Raw genomic sequence first — 16,779 nt, forward strand, 5'->3', positions numbered from 1 at the left:
TGTAGCAAAGAAAGCGAGCTACGACGAAACACGATATACAAAATTGAAAAAGTATCGTTCAAAGTGATACTGGAGCTGATTTGAGAATCCAAAGAAAAAGATGGAAAAAGAAAATCAGAATAAAGCAAACTGCAATTCGATAAAGAATCAGAACGAGGCACGTGATTTAGTATTCAAGGGAAGCCAGATTCGAAATTGTGAATAAATAGATTGAATTTCATTTTAATTTTTCACCACTAGAATTCCTTTCTAAAGAGGAAACTAATTTATATCTTAAATTTACAAGAAATTTTTTTTACTTATTTTAAATACACTATCTTTTATAAAAATATATTTTACATATGCGGTTAGTAATTTGAATAAAATTACGAGACATTTAGTTAAATAAATGAAAAATCAATTTTAATTAAAAATTACTTTTATGGATTATGTTTAGATCTTTTATATAATTGTAAATTAAAAAATAATTGCTCGAACTTACATTTGGTTTAATCTGGTTAAAATTTACATTTGGTTTAATCTACAATAGAATGGAATACAAAATATTAAATGAAGAAAGTATATTTTGAATTGTTTTTTTCATTTTAAAAATAATAATTTACAATTTGGTTAAATGTAACAGTAGCATGAAAGAATTCTTTCAGCGTGAAGAACTAAAAGAACAGAATGACGGAAAGAGGATACAAGAAAACAAAAATTTTAGAATCCTAACTGTGAAGGAAAAAGAACTAAATTGCGAAGATGACAGGAAAGAAGACGGCGAGCTGGAAAACACGATACTTGGATTCTGTGCCATTTGTCTTGAAAATATAAATTCTAATGTTAGTCAGAATGTTCCTTGTTCTAATGAGCATACTTTGTGTCAACGTTGTATTCAACATTTTGCACTGCAATCAGGTTATTTAACATAATTTTCTAAAATTAATATTTCAGTAATTGTTAAAAATAAAAATAAACTAATGATAAATATTATTAAAAGTAGTCTAAAAATAAGTGTAAAAAATATTTATTGTTAGCAATATAATTAAGAATATAATAATTTTAGTTTTTCTGCAAAGCATTCTACTTCATCTTATTGGAGATTTAATAATTTAACAATTCTAGTATAATTATAGCATATATAATTTTTATTCTATCTTTTTAAATCTTCGAAAAAAATGATAGCATATGAAACAATTTGTAAAAACTAAAATTATATTATTAACAATAAACCATATAAAAAATCTGTAACTGAAGTTCCACATTTCATAAAATGTTGTATATTTTCATATTATTTTTGTATTTCATCTAATCAATTGATGCAACAAATTAACAGAGTACCTTCTGAAATTGCAACCATATATTCCAGATCCTGGCTGCATTCTTTGTTATACACAATGCCAACAGTCAAGCATGAATTTATTGCAAGAAAGCAATATCAGCTTGAATTCCACATATACACATATGAAAAAGATGCAAATTTCACAACAGCAATCAGACTATTATTCAAAATATCATCAACGATTACGGCAGTGCGATCCTATTAACATGGAACAATTATATACCAAATCTTGGAATCAGAATTACTCTCATAAACTACAAAATTTTGATAGGAATACATTAACATATTACCATAATGATTTTGAAGATACTTCTGATTATGAACAAGTTAGAAACCAAAATAATACGAGCGGAGAACGAAGTAGAAATTGTGATAAAGAAAAACAGCGACAAAGTTATTGTAACTTATTTAAAAGAAGAAATGTAGAGTCATATATGTTAGAAGCAAAAGTAAATGGACAAATTACCGCAGAATGTTCTCGTAGACCGATCCGGTGCCCACGAATTGATTGTGCTATAAATGTAGCTTTCTCAGCATTGACGCATCATTTCATCTTTGATCATCCAGAGGTACCTATCCTGAATGTAGAGCCAGGTATCAAAAGTACACTCATCGTCAGTTTTAGTGCCTTATCTTCCAATACTAGTCGGTGCCTGGCTCTTCTTTTAGTTTCTGGCAAACTTTCGTGAGTATAAACAAGTATATTTAAATTGTTATTATTACACAAAAATGAAAATTTTTTATTTAAGTAGAAAAAAATATCAAGTATTTGTATGTTTAAAAATCATTACTATTAACAATATAAAAAAAATAATTTAGAAAAAGTTTGCCTCTGGAACAATAAGTATCATAATTATGTAACAATTTGTGAGATATATCTACTGATGCATATGAATATATCACATATGATACATATGGCTTTATTGTATTTATATTGGAATGATTCTGCAAAATATGTTTTGAAAGTTGTTTAATTATTTTTTTATTCTTAATAGTAAAGAAAAGACTTTTGACATACAGATGATTTAAGGAGAATTTCAAATATTTAAATAATGCATTTGATTAACATTAAATCTTTATACCAAGAGAACCTATTGCAAAATTATTTAATGGTAGTCAAATCAACCCAAAATATCGAAATCGTTTACCATTATCAGTGCTCGCCGCTCGGCTACATTGTACAGACCAATATATATCTAACGAGAAAATTAATAAAAAAAAAGATTTTCATGAAAAAAATATAATAATCGCTTGGGTTGCTGGGCTGGATATTGGAAATACAACAAACAAACTTTTATGTAGTATTCAGGTATATTATATGATTGATAAAAAAGTTCAGTTGAATAAATGATTAATACCTATATACATGATAAATGATATGCATATCAACTACTTCCACAACAGGCTGTGGACAAGATTGATAATGAAGGCTTACGTTGCCTAACATACACAGGTCCAGTGAACTCATTAAGAACAGCACAATGTCCTCAAGACATTTATTCAACAGGTGATTGTATAGTTCTGCATGAAGGTCTCCTCAGTCACATTACATCAGATTGTGCTACACTTAATGTTAATGTTACTGTACATTAAATATATTACAAAATTTATGTATATATATAATTAAATTCCAATTTATCCCCCCTCCATTAACATTATTAATGATAATACTTACACAGAGAAAATTGTATCTTTGATGTCTATCCAAATTGTTGAATACCGTTTGGAGTGTAATACTATGTAATAGTATATTATTATTTGAATACATGTATAAAATGCAAAAAGATAAAAAAGTATGTCTAATATGTTATAAACTCGTCATAGCAGGAGGCCGTGCATACGCTTTTGGAATAAATCCATATTTTCGAGTTTTAGGCGCATATGCCCACAACCAACCATCTACAGTTTGATTTCCTAAATCTGCATATATCCAATCAGCTCTTCTCACAGATAAATCATCTGGCGCCTGCGCCTTATAATCATAAAGTACAACTAATTCTGTGCCATTTGTCTCATCTCGAAAATCTCGCAAACCTTTTTGCTGCAATGACTCATTTCCTGACATATTGTTATTTCCTTTTCCTTAAAATAACATAATAAAAAATTGAGATTAATTAAATTGTTAAAAATATACAAATGAAAATTCTGAATATTATTAAATAACGTTGAAATTAACATAAACTTCCTTCATGTATATATATTTAAAATTGTAAACTATAAATAAATCTGAACTTAAATTTTTTCGTGTTTTATTTATTAATGTTAATTTTCATAAAAAAGGGCGAAGACCAACCTAAACCATGTGTTTCTGTAGATGTTGTAGCTACTGTAGTAGTAGTGGTAGTTGTAGTAGTTGTTGCATATGAATGGAGAACATGTCCTGGATATACAAATCCGGATGGTACAAATCCTTCATTACCATCACAATGTCTAAGTACCCAAAACCAGTCAGGATCATCTCGATTGAGTACAGTTACAAATTCACCTCTTTCTACACTAACATCATTTTCGTCTCTAGCCACGAAAGTATAAAGTACAATATATCTCCCAGCTGATGGATCCTGTAACATGCATTATACAAACAAAATATTATGTATCTTTCTGAAAATTAGTAAATTCTAAAGATTCTACAAACTATACAAGTTATTTTCTTATGCAGTATTCATAATATATAAATTTAAAAGATTTGTATATATACCTTAAAGAAAGGATGTACATCTGGCTGAGAGGATATAGTCTGAATAGAATTTTGAGACTGTGTGATATTAGATCGATTAACATTCACATCAGCAGTGGTGACATTACGAGCATAACTTTCACAGTCTGATGCTGATCCTGTGTCAGTTTGTTGCGTATCTACAGTTTGTGAACGACCTGTACCAGCAAAATCACAATCAGTCTCATTAGATCTTGGTAATTTCTTTTTCACATTATTCATAAGAGTAGCAAGTGTTAATTCAGCAAGCTGAGATGTATAAGGTGCACAATACGAATGCGGAACAAAACCTTCCATACGTGTATCAGCTGCTATTACATATACCCAATCATTCTCTCTATATAAAACATTTACAACCTAAAACATGCAAAAAATAAAACAAAATAACACAAATAAATATGTAAGGATGAAGTTAAAGTTAATAACAAATTTTATAAATAATAATATTTATGAACACAAAACAAATATAAAAACATGAAGTTAGAAAACATGAAGTAAACAAGCAACAGACACAGTGAAGAACAACGTTATTCACATATATAAAGACACATTATAAGAATTGCTAACCTGGCCTCGTTTTACTTGGAGTTCATCGTCAACACATGGTGTAAAATCATGAACAATAACCATCTTACTATCTGGTGACAGACCATTTTCTTTTTCTATACCTACTCGGACCAATGTCTCAATACTAGCGCTTCCTGTTATACGACCAGGAGGCAGTGGTACTTTTGTCCCTAAACCAAGTCCTGTACTGCCACCACCAGCGCAATCCTTTTCCAAATTAAAATTGTGTACTCCTGCTGTAATATAAAGTTCAAAATTTTTACTATTATATTTTCTCCTTCATATTCAGAGTAAGTTAGCTAACTTTGTCACTCTGAATTACATTAAAATAAATAGCATAATTTGTTTTGTTATATAAGAAGATGTTTCAAATGAAGGTTATATGACATTAAGGAAGTATACAATGTAACAATTGGCATTTCATTAATTTGCTTTTTTATTTATATGTGAAGATTATTTTATACATATAATATATAGCATATTTGATCCTGTAATTCAAAGTAGTTAACAGAGTTAAGTTAAAAACAGGATAGATTTATATTACAACGCAATAAATAGTTTATAAGGATATAAAAATCTAAAAGAATTTTTGGGATATAGAATAGCACATAATTATATATAAATAGACTATTATGCGTTCATTACTTAAGATAATAATATATTTAAAAATGACTATGAACTTCAATAATAAACTTGTTAATTCTTAATATTTTTATTTAATATATTCTTATTGTTCAATATATATAAGAAAATTTTAACCATATTTCGATAAAATTTCAAACTTAAATATTTTCCTTCCGCTCAATAAATATTTAATTATTATAAACAATGAAAAGTAATTATATATAGACGCAATTTTAATAAATATATGTAACAGCTCATATATGTATACATACAGTGTATTTTATATATTACATTTTTAATAGAAAATAAGATTGAAAAAATATCTTTACAAAATTATTTGATATTTTATTACTCACGTTTCTTTTTCTTTCCTCGACGTATGCGAACCGGACACAAAAAAGCCATTCTGCTTTTTTAAAGTTCAGACAAAATTATATTTCCAGAACATGAATATGCAAGGTATTACTGAGGTAAAGCATAACAGGGGTAAATATATTAAACATTTCAGTAAAAATGATCCGCTCTTCTTACATCTTAAAAATTATATCGGTATTTCAAACATCTTAGTACTTATTAGTACGAATACGATATAAAGGTATAATCGTGGTTATAACGGTAAAATCTCGAACCAGAAACACAATTACTCCTTCGTTCTCCTGAAGGATTTTAGATGAAGATGAAACTGATATTTAGACATTCATAGTCGTGAATGCAACAGGTAGACGGCGCTTCAGCAAATATACTATTGTATAACAATATGTCAAACAAATGTTTGTTTATATTGTTCAAAATATGCATCTTTCGAAAGAAGGTTTCTTATAAATGAGAAAATTCGTTATGCCATTTTATTGATAGGTCGTTATTTTTTAAATATTGGTATTTTTAATAGTACAGTTTGAACGTACAAGTATAAAATTTATTGCTTATTTTAAATTATGCACATATTATGAATACATAAAGATGTTATTCGACAAACGCATTTAAGATTAATATAATACATATAATTATTTATACGATCATATAGATAGCTTATTATTGTAAACTTACGGTGCCATGTACGTTCCAACTGAAATATAAAAGTTTTTTTTATATATAAATTTTATAATAAATGATTGTATAATTACAATTAATTATGAATATTCTGGTTTATAATATAGTTCGTCAAGAACTTAAATAATATATACCTGGTATCCAACTTTTGCAGTAATTTAAAAATATAAAAAGAAGACTTATAAAGAGTAATACTTTAAATTATTTTTTGTTAATGAATATATATTGATATGTGAGTATATATGTATATAACAAATTTGATACAAAAATTACATAGATTAAATAATATGTAATACTGAATTTTTTAAGTCAATAAGTAAATAAAATAAAAATGCTTAATAATTTTCCAAATTTATATATATGAGAAACAAGAATATCCTTACTACATAATGAAAATAAGATACTCGTGAAAATAAATTGTGATTCTATTTCTGGATAAATTATTATGATATAAATATTAATAAGTTTAATGAAAAGAAATCGAAGCAATAACATGAAAAAAATCTTATTTAATCGAAACGTCGTTTATTATCTCAATTAATATAAATGACGATAATAGCCTTATCTATAACAATTTCCCCTCATATACATTCAACAATGAGTATTTTTTGGAAAATAATTATATATACATTTACCCTACAATTATGCCAAAAATTAGATCAATACTGGAGCTATATTTCATATATCCATCGTTAAATATCGACCCATAAGAATATGGAATTCGTCGTTCGAATATAGAAATTCGATCATACAAAAATTCAAGATAATGTTTAAAGTGATTAGAAAATTGTATAACGTTAAATTGTTCTAAACCGCTTTCATTATTTTTTTTTTTTTTATAGTTAGGTAGTATTATTCAAAAGTTCAACACTATATAAGTACGTTATCAGAGACATGGCCTTACATATATTAAAGATTCTGATAGTAAAACATTTTCGAAAGTCTTATATATTTTAAAAAAATTTAGAATATCGGAGAAGCCATCCACATATTTCTTTTGTCACTTTTTCACCTTTTTTGTTGTAAAATATACAAAATTCAAATAAAACATCAAATTTTGTACTTTCATATTGCACTTCTTTTATGTATTTAACTTCTTATGAGTATTCGTTAATTATGTAGTGTACGAAACACATTTACAGTTGCTTACGAAAATATTCGAACACTTATAAAAAACTTTTATGAATATATTGTGTGCGTGATACAAGACATTTTAATATTTCGCTAACATTGTGATGAGATCCAGTTACCATGAGTATATTAGTAGTTTGAAATATATTAGAAAATGTACATAGAAGATACAAAATATGTAGTGCAATTTTTGACATTTATTATATATTCAAACGGTTATTCTCTCTCTCTCTCTCTCTCCCTCTTTCTCTCATGCTGTGTATTAATTTTTTATTAAATATATGTTTGCAATAAATATCTTGTAACTTGTATATACATTTTCAGATTAGTTTCAAATTTGACCAAGATGATAGTAATGTCTCATTACAGCGCTGCTGCAATTTTTAAATGTTTTATATAATACATACAATATATATGTTACGTATATATATACGTAAAAGTCTTCTTTGACAAGTGTTGAAATACTTTCATGAGCTTCTGCACGTCTAACTCTATTATGCCATCTATCGAAGAGTAAGTGTAAGTTAAGAAAATAAACTATTGATAGCGTGCGTGATAATTCGCACAAGAATCTTAGCACATTTTACTAGCATAATATACATACATACCACGTCCCCGGTAAATACAAATGGTTTCCATATTACTAGTCAATTAACATAGCCGATAGCTTCTGTTTGTTGTTTGTTTCATCGACAAAACAAATTCGAAGTCAGTCTGAAATAAAACGTTCTATTATCCTCGAAAGAGTGTGCACACTATTTATATATGTTAACAAGGATCAATAAACACACTAGTTATTATTACTAAATTCGATCATAAAGCAATATTTTACGCATATTCTATCTTATAATTATCACGTATAAGGTCGTTTAATTCTATGAAATAAATTGCACCGAATAATAATGTTTTATTGCATCTGAATATTTAGCATAATGAACGCTTTAACTATCGCTCAATAGTTTATTTTCTTGAATCCTGGATTCATGGATATATAAAGAGAAAACAATGGGAAACTCATTCGATTGGTATTTCATATCTACATCTAACATGAGCAGGAATTCTATTATAGCCTAGCATTTGAAATGAGAATCGAACGAGTTTTTTAATATTGATGTATTAATATACGCATATTGAATACAATATTGTGCATAATATTGAGCGTATGCGTATAATAATGCAATAATTATACTACAATTACTATTCACCCGCGCACGCGATTATGTCTTCTCGTTTTTTCAAATTGAACTAAATGTATCATAACAATAACGATATTTCTTATTTACGAAACACTTAATAACATCTCGTTTTATTTTTTATAAATCACCTTAATTAATTCAAGAGCCGACTGGCAGAATAATATCTATTCGAACGAACGAAATCCACATTAACGCGTTTTCGTGCATAAATGTTAATAAAGTCAGGCGTCGCATATTATGTATTTATTTGTAAACTTCCCATTTTTAACTTAAAATACATCACCCATTCGAAATTAAAATACATTTTTAGTCATGGCAGTTACATAATTCTTTATCGAAATTTTTATACGCAGATCTCAGATATATGCAAAAAAACCGACCTTCCTATGCGATTCATACATGTACTATTTACCACAATATTCTAGTTATTCTATAATAAACCGAGTGTATGAAAATCATAAATTATTAAACTGTTCACCTTAGGTGGGATGCTTATATTATTACAACAATACGATGTAACATACATGTCATATATATATTGATCAAATGTTATATGGAGTATAATTATGAATGCAATTATCCTATGTTATCAATTGTATTTATACACTTTTATCAATTTTTTTCCTTTCTCTAACAGATTGCTTTGAAAATTCATGATTTACTTAGATTTAAAAAGCGAGTGTTTTTTTTATGAATAATAAAATTGAAAATGGAAATTTCTTAATGCGTTGTGCTTTAATATGATACAAGAATTACTGGCACTCTTGTTACATTAGAAAAATGTACGTGATAAGAGATCTCCGAAGCAGTCTCGAAATATGTGTATATGTATATTTCAAATACACAAATATACAATTACTGTTTCCTTTGCTATATCATATGTAAATATGTGTAAGATTTATATCATATTGTTCTAATATGTACCTGATACAAAAAGCTTTTAAAGCTTATAAAACAACCTTTCTAATACATGTTTAATTTTTAAAATATTTTACACATTTAAAATATTTAACTAGCACTTCAAAAGAGAGAAATTCATGTCGTTATAATTTAATAAGAGTACACTGAATTTTCAAAATTTCAGTTTAAATTTAGATTTAAATTATGCTTCACTTTACATATTGTGAGATGGAACAAATAAAACAGTGACAAAAGATTTAAGAAAATAAAAGAATACACAAATATTTAAATTAATAAGATTAAGAAATATATGGTGATAACATATACAAATATAAAGATATATATTATATAAATATGTATATCTTTATATTTTTATATTCGCGTATTCTTTTATTCTTAGATATCTAGTGTGTATTTCTAGGTATATATGCATCTCTAAATCAGTGTTGTTTCTGCAAGGATACTTGGAAAAAATGTGTTGCTTCTATTATTGCATGTACATGCTATTATAACAAATAAAAATGAAAATAACATTGAATAAGAATCAGTTGTGCTTGTAATTTCGTTTCAGAATTCTCTATAAATATTGATTGTATTATCTCTATACAAATTAATTTTTGATCGTGTAAAAATATTTGTAATAAATCACATTTAATGTTTTAAAACCCACAGGGTCAAATTCTTTTAATTTTATATATAACTAAAATGATATGTAGATACAATGTCACAAATAAATATTGATATCAAAAGATAGATAAAAAGAGAGAGAGAGAGAGAGAGAGAGAGAGAGAGAGAGAGAGAGAGAAAATATACATAACACGATTTTACGCATTTTTTATAAAATAATATTCATTTCAATCTTTTATCCAACTGTTCATAATTGGAATTAAGTTTTTTTATAATACAAGAATAACTAAACATACAAAAAGCTAATAACTTTTTTATATAAATTAAATTTCCTCGATTTAGTATATCGCTTGAATAATAATTTTATAATTTTGAAATGTATAAATAATTAACTTATTTTATTTATAATCACTCAAATATGAAGGTTACTAGCGAAAAATATAATTTTATTATTGTTTCGCGCTATAAAAACGATAACTAGAACATAATCGAGATTTCTGATATTCTGGTGTAATACGAACTGCTGAAATACACCTAGATTTTTGCTTAGAACATTCCTAATATAATAATATAGCACCTAAAGATTTTTTGTACTTTAGCAATATTTTGCATGATAATATTATCAATATAAACATACATCTATGGTACTTGAATCATATTTACATTATGCAATCATGACTATAAAAAAGTAAATGGAAAGCAATCTAATCTCTTATTTTCTGATCACTGTTTAATTTTACAATTAAACGAATGATCATCAAAATCTTGCGGCATATTTAATATGCACAGGAAACCTATTTAACACGTTCCGTGCCGGACCGATTTTTTGTCACTTTCCATTCAGGCCGTGTCAAACATATACGTCCCACGTTATTATGATTGATAGTTTTGCTTATACCTTAAATTTTAAATAATAATAATTAAATTTTAAATAATAGTGCAAATAACATAATTATCAAGAAAGGAGTGTATTGTTTATAACATATTAGAGATCAAAGCAATAAATTTAATTTTTGTTTTATTTTTTAATTTGTGGAATTGTTTTAACAAACACATGATTGAACATTTATTCCACTAAAATTCTTAATGCCTTGGACAGGAAGTTCAGCGTGGGGCTTATACGCCCCATGCGGCACGGAACATGTTAAAAAGACTATTAAGTATAATTATATTAAATGACATAGTAAATTTTGGTTAACTTATGTTACTTTTTCACTATATTACAATATCTACATTCGATTTTAATTAAAATCGACATAAACAAAGTATGGTTACAATAAAAATTTCAAATTAATGGTTATAATGTTAAAGGCTCTCTATTTATCACATAACCTAAACAGTTTTTATTTATTTAGAATTCATCATTATCGTTATTATAACTAGTACTAAATTTAATGCATGCTTATCCAATAAAAGATGAGCGTTGCAAAAAATTGCTGAGCAGTTTTGTATTAAATAATTTAAAAAACTCTAATCACTGATTTTATTCTTTACTAACAGCTAGAACAACAGGTTCAGACTCTTTATTATTTGATGGTAATAAAGCTTCCGTTTCTTCACTACCTTCTGTACTATCTGCTGCGCTCGCTGCGTTTGTTGGTTCCTCCTTTTTATCACCATCATTAGATGATTGTATTTGCTGCATTTGCAATTGATTACGTAACCGTAATATTTCACGTGCATCCGAACGTCGATGACGTCGTAATTGTGCATTTTCTAAAACTATGCGTCGCGCCATTTCCAAAACATCTTGTGGTGCTTCCAAAGCTAATAACCTTTCCTCCAAATCTATCGCTGCCGTTCCTTCCGAATCAGAATCACTTTCCAGTGAAGAGGTTCCAATTTCAGCCAAAGGTGGTTCTATATTTATCGTAGACGATGTTACAGCAGCACTACTTTCTTCTTCTTCACCCATTTCATGTTTAGTTTTTTGAGGCAGTTCTTTTTGATTGCTTCCAGGTGTGTAAGAAGGGAATGCAGAATATACACCAATACTAGATCCAGAACTAGGGGATATTTTCTCAGATTTGACATTATCCGATGAAGCTTCTTTCTTCTCATTAGAACTCGATGTGTGATGGCTATAACGTTTATGATCATGATGATGTCGTCGTTGGTGGTGAGCAGATGGTGGAAGTACTACAGGCACTGATGGTGCAGGTATAGGTGCTAAGGCTACATTTGGTTGAAAGTGTGGTTCAAAACGTTTGCATTCAGAGAGAGGAACCACATGCTCTGGATGTTGTAGTACAGGTGGACCACGACTGAGATACGCAGGCACCAACGATGAACTGTTTATGAAAAATTAGGAGCATGTTATAAAACATCTCAAATTGTTTTAACTGTATTCATTTAATATACTTACTTATCCTTATGCTTGCAAGTATTTGTGGTATTCCATGGTCTAAAAGCTGATGCTCCTCTAGCTGCTAATTCAAAGACTGCCCATGACATTTGTAGATATGGATCAGTTGCATTGGCTACCTGAGATACAGGATGATACATGCCTAAGCCATTTCCATTATAAATTCCTGGACAATCTTCTCTTCCTATATCCTTTCTAATTCGTTTTATTTTTTCTGAATCATGCCGCAACTGTAAAAGGGTTCTTTATTTTCTTCTTTCCATTCTGTTTATTTTTTGATATATAAGCAGTATCATGAAATCATAATATTAATTGATATTTAAATCTCTTTCATGTAAAATTAGATATTTTGTGAATATAACATAATATCATCCTCCCTCTCTATTATATTACTTATGAAAATAATTTAGGAATTAGTATTTTTATGAAAACAATATGGCAATACAATACCTCTGATTTTCGCTTGGAACCCAATGTGAGATGTTTTTCCTTCAATTCTCGAAACAAAGTGAGTGACTTATTATAATGTTCTTGATCTCGTGAAAGCAACAAATATGACCGCCAATTTGCTGAATCAAAGCCCCAATGACACGTACGATTTTCAAGAGATCTATGAGCATGTCTGACAAAACGTTGAGGTGAGAATTGGCAGCCACATTCGATACACTCTATGCACACTGAATCATCTGACTCAAACAAACTTGCATCAAAGATGCCTTTACATTTTCCGAAACACTCATGATACACCTTAAACTTGACAATGGATTCTTCATCATTGTCATTTTTAGTACATGCTTTCTTATCGATGTTATCTTGGTTACCGATCTGAGAGGGATCGCACGACTCTGTCCGTAGTAGTAAAGCACTGACAAGCCTCTCGGCATCTGTTTGAGTGATAAGGCCACAGGAAGGAGCATTGCGTGGTAGGATTCCTGAATGCTTAAGTTCTTCCAACTGATCTCTGGTACATCGCGAACAATAGATTTGCAACTCATCGCAAACTTGGTTGATCTGATGAAGAGAAAATTCTTGCAAAACAGTGTTTAATATTTGTGGTAAACATAACCTCCTTTCGCCCCCTACAACAAAACACGATATTCTCTCGCCCTCCAAGATCGTCTCGCATCTTTCAGAACAACTTTGGTCTGGAGCTGTTAAAATGGGTATCTGAAACTCCAATTCCCTCTTTTCACAGATATTTTTCGATCGTTCCAATTGCGGGTCTTCATCAGAATCTTCGAGTGGTTGATCGGTTCTGCGAACTTTGCAAGGGCCGATAGGCGTCACCGACGAATTATTGTCCTTTTCAGTGTCTTTGGAGATCTGTTCGGAGTCGATAACGCAACTACTCGATCGGTTGGGAGAGTAACAAGGTTGTTCCTGCAATAAACTTTTGCAGTCCATACCAAGCAGGGCTGAGCTCGGACCCTGTAAGCTTTTCACAGCGGATAACTGATATGTCTTCAACACGGTCTTCAGCTGCGGGCTATACGATTGACTGTTCGTATTCCCCGGCAATAACGTCTCCATTATTCGTATCTACGTGAAAAGAATTGCAGAAGATAAAACAGGCTCACACGAAATTTCCGAGACTCGTGACATACCACGCTATTTTATACAACTCATAATATAGGCGTATTTACACCCACAATATATACGTTCACTCTCCGAATATTTAATTCGACGTATTAGCTCCCGTTCCTCATTATACGGAAAGCTTAACATTCGGTTAAAGATACAAAGTGTTCATCTTATGTTCCATCTTCATTGCTTCTGTTTCTCACTCGGGAACAAGCTTAACCCGTTCATGTGTCTTCTCCCCTTGTAATATTATATTATCCGCAGTCTATTGTCCATCGCAACGGAACCTCCATGTACATGATAATTCTCTTTCAATCCTTCAGTACGTTCCACTACTAATATACGTATAATCTGTATAATGTTTTGTTCTCGTTCAATTTTCCATTTATTACCAATACACTATTGGAATACACTATCGATGAAATTATTCCTCGCAACTTGCTCTGTTTCTACCTCTCGCTGATTTCATTTGCATATTTTCCCATGTTTTACGTTATTTTCATATCAGTTTTACGTTCTCTGGAGCGACGTACGCGCATTGTGTCGCGAGCTTGGTTATCACTGGCGTTCGTTTCTATCGTCACCGTCCGCGATATTATCGTATCCACCGTCACCTATAGTAGCTATCGCGATCGCGACCGCCATTCGACCGCCACCGCCACAGCTATTTCTACCACCACTGTCGCTGCCGCCGCCGTCGCAGTCACCGCCACCGTCGTCGCCACTGTCACTCTACACTTTACACTGGCCACTCTCGGTCGTTACCGTATGACCACCACCGACACAACCAATTAAATATTCTCGTTAATGCTATTTGTCGCAGTAATTATATCGACGATACGTTCGATCGATGAACATCATCACTAGGACAAGTGACACTCTTGAAGAATAAATCAACTCGGTACATCGCGACCGAGTAATATCGATCGCACCGAGACACCGACTACTCGAAAAGACACGCATTATTCTTTATGACATCGTACGTCAATTATCAACGTAATACATACATCGATTATACACAGACAAGAGAAAGAATCATTCACAGTCTACACGTGATATTAGTTCGTCTGGATATTACTGTTTATACTGGCACTTCTTATGACAAGACTGTATTCTCCTCCCCACTCATCCATGGAACGTCGTTTTTGCGATACAAATACTCCACCTTGCTTCTTTTTTCTCTCTCTTACACACAAATACACACGCGCGCGCGCGCATGCACACATCTACACACGTACACTCTAACTGTACGAGTATGTAAACACGAGAAGATAGCACTTATAAAAGATGTATATTATTGTGTAGCTTTGTAACCATACAGAGCATTGTACTCTTAATTATGTATATGTATAATACATAATTTTATGTACATATATAGTATATAATAGTTTTGTATATGTATATGATCGTGTTGAACACTCATGGTTTTTTTAGTTTAGATACAAACGATTATCGTAGACTGTACACGAGCCTCGCGAATATCATGTCGTCGAGCGAAATTCACTGTAGCCCTTGTTAACACCGCTTCTGAACACCAAGCCAGCGCTTGGCCTCCTACCGCGCTCTCTGTGTGTCTAACCACTACCTACCACGTTAGCAGTTTCGTCTCTATCGTGCTTTCGTATCTATTGAATGTATGATGTATACGTATGTGTGTGGTGGATGTGTATATATATATATATATATGCACGTTAAAGATGAGCCTCGGTTAGCCGTGCTTGCTTCCGAAGGATGCGGAATGGTTGAGCTGCGTATCTATGGGTTGTGGTTGTGGCATAGTGTCGGTCTGCCCACAGTCGTGTTGGCGGGGTGGCGACGGCTAAGTATTTAATCACGTGATTCCCCCGTCAAAATAGGCTACATGCTGGTACACCCACATGGTCACATGGATAGAAGTGCATTTATTCCGCGTTCATTGTCAGGGCGAACTTAACACGCGTTGCACACACCACATCTTCATAGTGTCGGTAATAGCTTACTTTAAATACAAAAACTTAATATTCTTGTTAATAACATAAACTTATATTATAAATAATACTTTTCAGGTAAATCTGTACGAATGACATAAAAGAAAATTTTGTACGAATATTATATAAATATTATGGTATAAATATTATAATCCCTCTAGCTTGTGTGTAAAAGCGAATCTTGGGACAAAATTATAATATTTTAAGAAACAAAATATTGTTATAGAAAATAATTTCTTAGAATTAGTTTATAGGAAATTTTAGTATTAATGGGTTATTTTGAAATAATTCGTAAAAATTTTAAGAGCTAGATTTTACATAATGCTGTTTTCTTAAGGTCATTTAAAAACGTTACACAAAATAAAAAATATTTTTTTATATTTATTTATAAATTTTTATGGCAAGTTTTGGATAAAATTTTAAATGTTTTTTTAGATTGTCTGTGAGATCAACCAAATCAATGGACAAAAAAAGAATTTCTTGTGAAACTAGTGTTTGTTTGTGAAACAATCCATCAAATACATGTAATGTCTTTCACATATTGATGAAGTTTCAGTAGTCCCATGTATACGGGAAGTTCTTGAAACAAAATTTTGATAAATGTCCTATTAGATCTTGTTGTAATGTCTTTGATTAATTTTATACAACAGAAAACTTCCTACAATATAGAATTAGTAAATAGTAAATGAGCAAAAAATGTTGATACATTACATAATTTATTTGTATTTAAATAG

The 16,779-nt window shown here is 30.2% G+C and overlaps 3 protein-coding genes and 1 long non-coding RNA gene across 7 annotated transcripts; 2 read left to right on the forward strand and 2 right to left on the reverse strand.

Annotated features, from left to right (window-relative positions):
• The first annotated feature begins 347 nt into the window (after window positions 1-347).
• Window positions 348-3,115, forward strand: LOC122572460. Its single transcript, XM_043737422.1, has 4 exons — window positions 348-897; window positions 1,349-2,006; window positions 2,408-2,630; window positions 2,726-3,115. The coding sequence occupies exons 1-4, from the start codon at window positions 627-629 to the stop codon at window positions 2,912-2,914; spliced, it is 1,341 nt and encodes a 446-aa protein (XP_043593357.1). The 5' UTR covers window positions 348-626; the 3' UTR covers window positions 2,915-3,115.
• On the reverse strand, window positions 2,614-6,262 carry LOC122572461 (SH3 domain-containing protein Dlish). 3 transcript variants are annotated; one of them, XM_043737424.1, is made up of 6 exons: window positions 5,585-6,262; window positions 4,605-4,840; window positions 4,020-4,394; window positions 3,615-3,882; window positions 2,997-3,403; window positions 2,614-2,882 (listed from the first exon to the last, which is right to left on the reverse strand). In XM_043737424.1, exons 1-5 carry the CDS (start codon window positions 5,631-5,633, stop codon window positions 3,129-3,131), a joined length of 1,203 nt encoding a protein of 400 aa, XP_043593359.1. In that variant the 5' UTR covers window positions 5,634-6,262; the 3' UTR covers window positions 2,614-2,882; window positions 2,997-3,128. The 3 variants fall into 3 exon arrangements, with proteins under 3 accessions (XP_043593359.1, XP_043593358.1, XP_043593360.1); XM_043737423.1 differs by having other exon boundaries at window positions 2,614-2,887; XM_043737425.1 differs by having other exon boundaries at window positions 2,614-2,903.
• Window positions 6,263-6,786: 524 nt separating this feature from the next.
• Window positions 6,787-14,034, reverse strand: LOC122572459 (ski oncogene). Of its 2 annotated transcripts, XR_006318461.1 has the most exons (4): window positions 12,948-14,034; window positions 12,498-12,727; window positions 8,018-12,423; window positions 6,787-7,912 (listed from the first exon to the last, which is right to left on the reverse strand). XR_006318461.1 is itself a non-coding variant. In XM_043737420.1 (3 exons), the coding sequence occupies exons 1-3, from the start codon at window positions 14,025-14,027 to the stop codon at window positions 11,616-11,618; spliced, it is 2,118 nt and encodes a 705-aa protein (XP_043593355.1). In that variant the 5' UTR covers window positions 14,028-14,034; the 3' UTR covers window positions 6,787-11,615. The 2 variants fall into 2 exon arrangements, 1 of the variants encoding a protein (XP_043593355.1); XM_043737420.1 differs by having other exon boundaries at window positions 6,787-12,423.
• Window positions 14,035-15,912: 1,878 nt separating this feature from the next.
• Window positions 15,913-16,742, forward strand: LOC122572462. The gene is made up of 2 exons (XR_006318462.1): window positions 15,913-16,045; window positions 16,124-16,742. It is a non-coding gene; the product is annotated as an uncharacterized LOC122572462 (long non-coding RNA).
• Window positions 16,743-16,779: the final 37 nt, after the last annotated feature.

The sequence above is a fragment of the Bombus pyrosoma genome, linkage group LG11, assembly GCF_014825855.1.
Source record: "Bombus pyrosoma isolate SC7728 linkage group LG11, ASM1482585v1, whole genome shotgun sequence".
NCBI classification, from domain to species: domain Eukaryota; kingdom Metazoa; phylum Arthropoda; class Insecta; order Hymenoptera; family Apidae; genus Bombus; species Bombus pyrosoma.